This window comes from Myotis davidii, unplaced genomic scaffold (genome assembly GCF_000327345.1).
Source record: "Myotis davidii unplaced genomic scaffold, ASM32734v1 scaffold273, whole genome shotgun sequence".
In the NCBI taxonomy this organism is placed as follows: domain Eukaryota; kingdom Metazoa; phylum Chordata; class Mammalia; order Chiroptera; family Vespertilionidae; genus Myotis; species Myotis davidii.
This window is the reverse complement of record NW_006286263.1, coordinates 456419-463849: the sequence shown is the minus strand read 5'-3', so window position 1 is coordinate 463849 and position 7431 is coordinate 456419. Positions and strand designations below refer to the sequence as shown.

Genomic DNA, 7431 nt, shown 5'->3' with positions numbered 1-7431 from the left:
TATACAAATAAAAGGGTAATATGCTAATTAGACCAGGTCAACCAGCCATCTTCTAGACGTCTGACTTCCTTCTGGACAAAGCCATGGTGGTGGGGGCTGAGGCATAGGCAGTTAGGGTAGATCAGGCCAGCAGGGGAGGGCAGTTGGGGGCAAGATCAGATGGCAGGGTGTTAGGGATAATCAGGCCATCAGGAAAGGGCAGTTGGGGGAGAGATCAGGCAGGCAGAAGCAGTTAGAGGGGATCAGGGAGGCTGGCAGAGAGGTTGGGGTGATCAGGAAGGCAGGCAGAGGGCTTAGGAGCAATCAGGCTCAGGCAGATAAATGGTCAGGAGCCAGCGGTCCCAGATTGTGAGAGGGATGTCCGATTGGAGAGAGTGCAGGCTAGGCGGAGGGACCCCCCCCCCAACCCAGTGCATGAATTCCGTGCACCAGGCCACTAGGTAGTTAATAAAACCATATAGCTTTCAAGTGTACAACTCTATAATGCATCATCTGTATACTCCACCATGCACTCACTATCCAAAGTAAAGTCTCTTTTACCACCATTTATCCCCTCTTTGCCCTTTCCCACCTCCCCTACCTCCTTTCTCTCTGGCAAACACAATTCCATTGTCCATGTTTATGCATGTTTTTTTAGCTTTTAATTCCCTCACCTTTTTCACCTAGTCCCACAATCCCTCTCCCCTTTGACTGCTGTCAGTCTGACCTATATATCTATGATTCTGTTTTGATTAATGTCCAAATTAATGTTCCTTCTAAGTCCTACACTTTCTAATCCTCCTTCTAAAACAACGTAAGTACTAAGGTCAGGCCATCTCTGCTTTGAGCAAAGAAGACAATAGGATGTACTCTTGGCTATTCTACCCACTAAGATTTCTTTCCTGAATACTTCTTCAGGGCCACACATCAGTGAGATTACTGCAGTGCCCCTCTGGCCTGTGCAGGCATAACATACTGGGTATTCTGTAGCCCATCCTCCAATATTTTGTTACCAAGAAGTCATAGAGAACTGTCTAGGAGACCACACTTTTGGAGTCAAGAAACACACAGAGCATGCAAAATTATGCATCTTTGTAATGTGATTTAAATACAACAAATAGCAAAGCTCAAGTTTAAATTGTCATTTTCATGTCTTTGAACCAAAATGGTTGCTATTGTGTGGTCAACATAATGTGTAATCTAGGAAAAGATGACTTTTCAGAGATATATTTAGGTAGGCAGGCAGTTGCCATGACAGTTTTTGAAGATAGCAAGTTATCCAGATAAATATCATATAATGCAATATGTAATTTTCAGACGGTGCATGGATTTAGATTCAAGAAATCTAGGATACAATTTTGTTTCCCGAGAGGGTCAGTTCTGGAATGGCAGAATAATGACTCCAAATATATACTCCTCCATAAAAGCCATAACTCCTGGAAACACTTGCAAAATTTAAAAAAAAGAAATTGAAATCAACCTATTTAGAAATTTTGAAATCAACTAATGATCTGCAATGATTTAAAGTGTGCATATTCAAGAAAAATGGCGAAATCTTGATAAAAGCAACAAGTTTGTATTGTATTCTCTTCCTCCCCAATTCTGTGGTAGCCTTAAAACTAACAGCCTGGCAGCTACAACTGCTATAAAAATCAGCTACGTGGAAGCTGCTGTAGAAGACTAAGTGGGACTGGAGTTCCTAGCCCTCCACCCGAAGAATTGTCACTATTTGGCCTGTCTGGAAGCTACTAAAATGCTCCATTTTCAAGAAATGGCTGATTCAGGGCCTGCTCTTTGAAAGCAGCTCTCCTTGGGACATCTGTTAAAAGTAATTATCAGTAATTTTCCATCATCATAGCTGCCTGGCTCATTTACCATTTGGGGCTAATTAGGGGCTGAAAGGAAAAACTGGGGAATGACGTGTTCACAGGGGGCTTTAAAAATTCCAACATATCCCTGGCAATCTAGAAAGCAACATCCACGTGCAGGGCTATGCACATGCTAAGGAGAGACCTGAGAAGGCCCTAATCTTTGACCCCAAATTGACCTTCAGGGCTTGGACAACCAAAAGTGAATACTAAGGCGGACTGATCAACTACTTGCCAGAGCCTTTAGGGTATGGCCCAATGTGCCAAAAATTGCAGGCTCAGCTGCCTGTGGCAACAAAAGCCAAACTTGTGAGACAGGCTCTTGTGCAAAAGGAAAGAGGTTTTATTCAGGGGCTGTCACCTGGGAGAATGGTGTTCTCCCGAGTCAAAGACCATCTCCCCTTTCTTCTCAAGCCCGTAGTCCTTACAGGGATAATGAAGGGAAGGTTTTTTTTGTTTCTCTTCTATACAATTAACTTGCCAGCTTTTGGTGCATTTGGGCTCTGTCCATTCAACTTTCTAGCTTATGGCATGCTCCTGCCCTATCCTTTCAACTTTCTAGCTTTTGGGGTGCTCAGTGTAAGAACCTCCCCTGTGCCATCTTAGTCACATGGGAGAGAATCCCAGGTGCTCCCTGCCTGTCTATGGTAGTGGGGAGAGGGACTGCAGGACCCACCATCAGGAAGCTTGTAGATGCGGAAGCCCTCAGCCGTCTCTGGACATGTGCCGAACCTCTGGGGGAGCCAGCTGAAATCCAAGCACCCATGTCCTCAGTGCATTCCCCACACAGCCAACCCTTCTGAAGTGTCCAGCCAGGCTTGCACTCTGACTTATGGCTGCCTACGGTAACACTAATAAAGAGCACCCCTCATCAATGTCTGGGAGATTCACTGGTTAAAAGACCTGAGGGAACCTTGGCCAGGTAGCTCAGTTGGTTGGAGCATAATCCCTTACACCAACAGGTCACAGGTTTGATTCTGGTAAAAGCACATCCCTAGCCCTGGCCAGTTTGGCTCAGTGGGTAGAGTGTAGGGTGTAGGCCGGTGGACCAAGGGGTCCCGGGTTTGATTCCAGTCAAAGGCATGTACCTCAGTTTCAGGCTCCTCCCCAGTCCAGGCCCTGTTCAGGGTGTGTGTAGGAGGCAACTAATCAATGTTTTTCTCTCACACCGATGTTTTTCTCTATCTCTCCCTCTCTCTTCCACTCTCTCTAAAATCAATGGAAAAATATCCTCAGGTGAGGATTAAAAAACAAATAAACAAAACCATTTAAAAACACATACGTAGGTTCCATACCCAGTGAGGCATGTATAGAAGGCAACTGATCAATATTTCTTTCTTACATTGATGTCTCTCTCTCTCTCTCTCCCTCTCTCTCTCTCTCTCCCTCTCTCTTTCTCAAAATATCATTAGACATCTTCATGTGAGAAAAAAATAAATAAAAAAGAACTGAAGGAAATCTGTGTTCAATCATTAGTTGACCAGCAGCACTTATGACAAAAATGCATATTCCACAGAATATGTCCAAGAAAGTAACCAAACAAACAGCAAAAATAAAAAACCCTGGAGAAGGAGGAACAATGTAATTTTTAGAGTTGGAACATTATAGTACTTAAAATGTCCAGTTTTCAACAACACTAAAAATTATATCTGCAAAGAGACAGGAAAGTAGGAACCATACACAGAATAAAAGCAGTCAATAGATATTGTCCCAAACACTTTAAATCAGCATTTTAAATTGGTCAATGAACTAAAGAGAACTAAGTCTGAAGAACTAATGCAAAGTATTAGAAAGAGTTCTTAGCAAATAAAAAGTATCAATAAAAAAACAGAAATAATAAACAAGAATCAAATAGAAATTCTGGAGTTGAAACTACAACAGAAATAAAAAGAAATTATTATAGAGTCACAATAGCAGATTTGAACAGGCAGCATCAGTGAATGAAAAGTAAGTCAATTGAGATTACTCTGTTTAAAGAGCTGAGGGAGAAAGAATGAAGAAAAGTGAACAGAACCTCAAAGATGTGTGGAACAGCATCAAGCATACCAACATATGTATAATGGAAGATCCCTAAAGAGAAGAGAGAGAGAAGGAATACTTGAAGAAATACTGGCTGAAACTTCCCACATGTGATGAACAACATCAATCATCACAGCTAAGATTAATGAACTCCAAGTCGGATAGACTCAACGAGATTAATGTGTAAATATATCATAATCAAAGCTTTCAAAGATAATTTTTTAAAGTAGCAAGAAAAAAAAGTGACTCCTCACTTACAAACAATCCTCAGTACTCTCTCCCTCTCTCTCTTCAGAAACCATGGAGTCACTCTCTAACCATGGAGGTTAGAGAGAAGTGGGATAGTATATTAAGAGTATTGAGAGAAAAGAGATTTTAAACCCAAGAATTATATATTCTAAAAAACTATTCTGAAAACCTAAATGAGAAATTAAGACATTCCAAGATAAAACTGAGAATTATTTGCTAACAGACATGCCCTGGGAGTTCTTTAGGTTTTAATAAAAGGAAACTGGATATTAATCCACACAAAATATTTAACTGGTAAAGGTAACTGTATAGGAAAATAAGAGATGATATAAATGTAGGCTTGTTTATAATTCTTCTGTTCAACTATCTGATTTAAAATATATCTGAATAAAATAATATTTTTAAATTGTGTTAATGGGCTTCTAAATGCATAAACATGTAATATGCATGAAAATTATTGTACAAAATGTAGAAAAATTGGAGTTATATTGGAGAAAATTTGATGTACCATTTAAATTAACTTGATATTAATGTGATTTATTTATTTTATTTTTTAATAAAATTATATAGGCTTCAGGTGTATAATTCTATAACACATCATCTGTACATATTAATATGATTTACATATTAATGTGATTTAAATTGTTTTGAATTGATTTAAATTGTTTTGAATTAAGATGTAAACTGTAGTCCCTATGGCAACAACTAAGGAAATGACAAAAACATATACTGAAAGAAACAACTATAGCATTAAAATATAAAATATAATATATAAAAGATTAAAAAATGGTAATTTAAATAATCAGATTAGTAGGACCTGATTTAAATGTCACCAATAATTAACAAAAATGAAATACTCACCTTACTTTGTTGGTATGAACTTATTTAAGCTTAAAAATTTTTTATGTATTTGTACACACGTGTATTTTAATTTAACATGATAATTTCCTTTCTCTAAATGGTTGAGTATTTAAATCTAAAAACAGTGTAAATAATTCTTTAACCATAAAAGTCTTATAAAGTATATTAATAAGCAAAAGTTGACATAATTTAAAATAAATTAAATGTCCATTCAAATGCTTTTGGTTTGTGGCACATGCACATTTGCTTGGAGAAATTATTTTCACAGCATTCCCTTCACATAGGGATTTGTGTGATGTTTGTTTTCACTAAGAAGGAGAAAATTGGAAAGCTATTTCAGAACCTGATTTGATTGCTTTGAAAACAAACAAACAAAAAGTGCTTTTCTTCTTATGGCCTTGGGCTAATTGCTCTTCCTTTCAAAACTCTGTTTTTGGGGTTGATGTATTTTTTCTCTTTATCTATTTTCAAGGAAGATTTAATGGCTTATGTGAAAACTTGTTTAATTTACTTCTTTCTTATGAAAAAGGTTTTCTTCCCTATCTTTTTTTTTTTTGGCCTTACTCTCTGAAGTATCACTTTAGTCTTAGTGTGTTGGGGAATTAATAATGCATGTGACTAATTTTTTTCTGATATTTTTCAAACTTAAGAAATTATACCTAATGATCTGATCTCAGAAATAATATATCCTCATTTCAACTCTGCCTCTGAGGAAAACTATATTATCTCCAGAGAGCCATGATATAACATTATCCATTTATTATCAATTGTTTTACCTATACCAGTGGTTGGCAAACTCATTAGTCAACAGAGCCAAATATCAACAGTACAACGATTGAAATTTCTTTTGAGAGCCAATTTTTTTAAACTTAAACTATATAGGTAGGTGCATTGCTATTAACTTAATTAGGGTACTCCTAAGCTGGCCTTTACTAAAAACATCCTCAATCTGAGTGAGGTACGTTCACTGAGGTTGACCCCTTCCAACTCTCACATCCACACTCAACTCGTGCATGAACCGCACGCTCCTCTCCAGAGCTGCGTTTCCCGTGGCCCGCCTGTGTCTCCTGTGGCCCGACCAACCGACACCCCCCACTTCTTCTAACGCCACTTCTTCAAAATAGACTCACCCAGGCCGAAAACCTACTTCTGCTCATGGGCCATGAAGTTTCAATCGTACTGTACGTGAGTACCCGCACGTGGTATTTTTGTGGAAGAGCCACAATCAAGGGACCAAAGAGTCGCATGTGGCTCGCGAGCCTCAGTTTGCCAACTACTGCCCTATACCATAAAAAGGAAGGAAAATATGTTTCAGATAAAAACACTTTGAGTTAAAAAAAAAACCTTAAGAATTTACATAATTATTTTAATGATGTGAAAATATACCATAGATATGTTCATACCCTCAATAATCGCTGACTAACTTCAATACTTGCTCTTGAAATATTTGAATCTAAGTGATTTCTTATGTTCATTTTCTTACACGAAAATAATAGTTAATGTTAATTGAGTATTTATGCACCAACCACTATTCTAAGTCCTTGGCATATGTCCATTCACTTAATAGTCATAATAACCTATTAATAGGTATTATTGCCCTGACCGGTTTCACTCAGTGGATAGAGCGTCGGCCTGCAGACTGAAGGGTCTCAGATTCTATTCCGGTCAAGGGCATATAACTTGGTTGCAGGCACATCCCCAGTCGAGGATGTGCAGGAGGCAGCTGATCGACGGTTCTCTCTCATCTATGTTTCTAACTCTCTGTCCCTCTCCTTCTCCCTCCTTCTCTGTAAAAAAATCAATACAATATATTTAAAAAATAGGTATTGTTATTATTAGTGCATTTTATAGCAGAAAATAATGAGATAGAGAGGTGTTAAATGACCTATCTAAGGATATGACTTCAAGTAACTTTATAATAGAGCCTACAGTCTTAATCTCTATATTATTAACTATGAAAAAATTTATTGGTGGGAGAATTTAATTTTGGATCAAAAATAAGCAATATCTTTCCTATTGCAAAAAATATAGACATATGGAGTATCACAAATAACAGTAAAGATATGAACATTTACTTAGAATAAGATGAATGGATGGAAGAGTTCCTCCCATGATTAAACTCAAATCATCATAAAATAGTAAACTGGGATGAGATTTGAAAGCAGACATCAAAATTATTCTTGGACTGGGTTATCTAAAAGCAGATTCCTTTTTTTTCCAAATTCAAGTAGTATTTTTTAAAATAAATCTTTATTCTTTAAAGTATTACAGTCTCTTTTTCCCCCATTGCCCTCTCGCACCTCCTTTCCATCCACACCTTCACCACCTATTGTCTGTATCTGGGTTATGCATATATGCATATAATTTCTTAGTTTTTTTCAATTCTTCAGGAGCAGAATAAGGTAGAGACTCTGTGTGTGTATGCTGCATTTTATATTTGCTCCTTTCAAAAAAG

The 7431-nt window shown here is 37.7% G+C and overlaps 1 protein-coding gene across 1 annotated transcript in view; it reads left to right on the top strand.

The window, feature by feature from the left end:
- The window catches only part of LOC102764040 (histone H4 transcription factor-like), a 6882-nt gene extending 5219 nt beyond the window's left edge, over positions 1–1663 (top strand). Inside the window, 1 exon segment of the mRNA XM_015560038.1 lies at positions 1521–1663. Within this exon segment, the coding sequence (XP_015415524.1) occupies positions 1521–1663 (143 nt within the window).
- The last annotated feature ends 5768 nt before the right edge of the window (positions 1664–7431 follow it).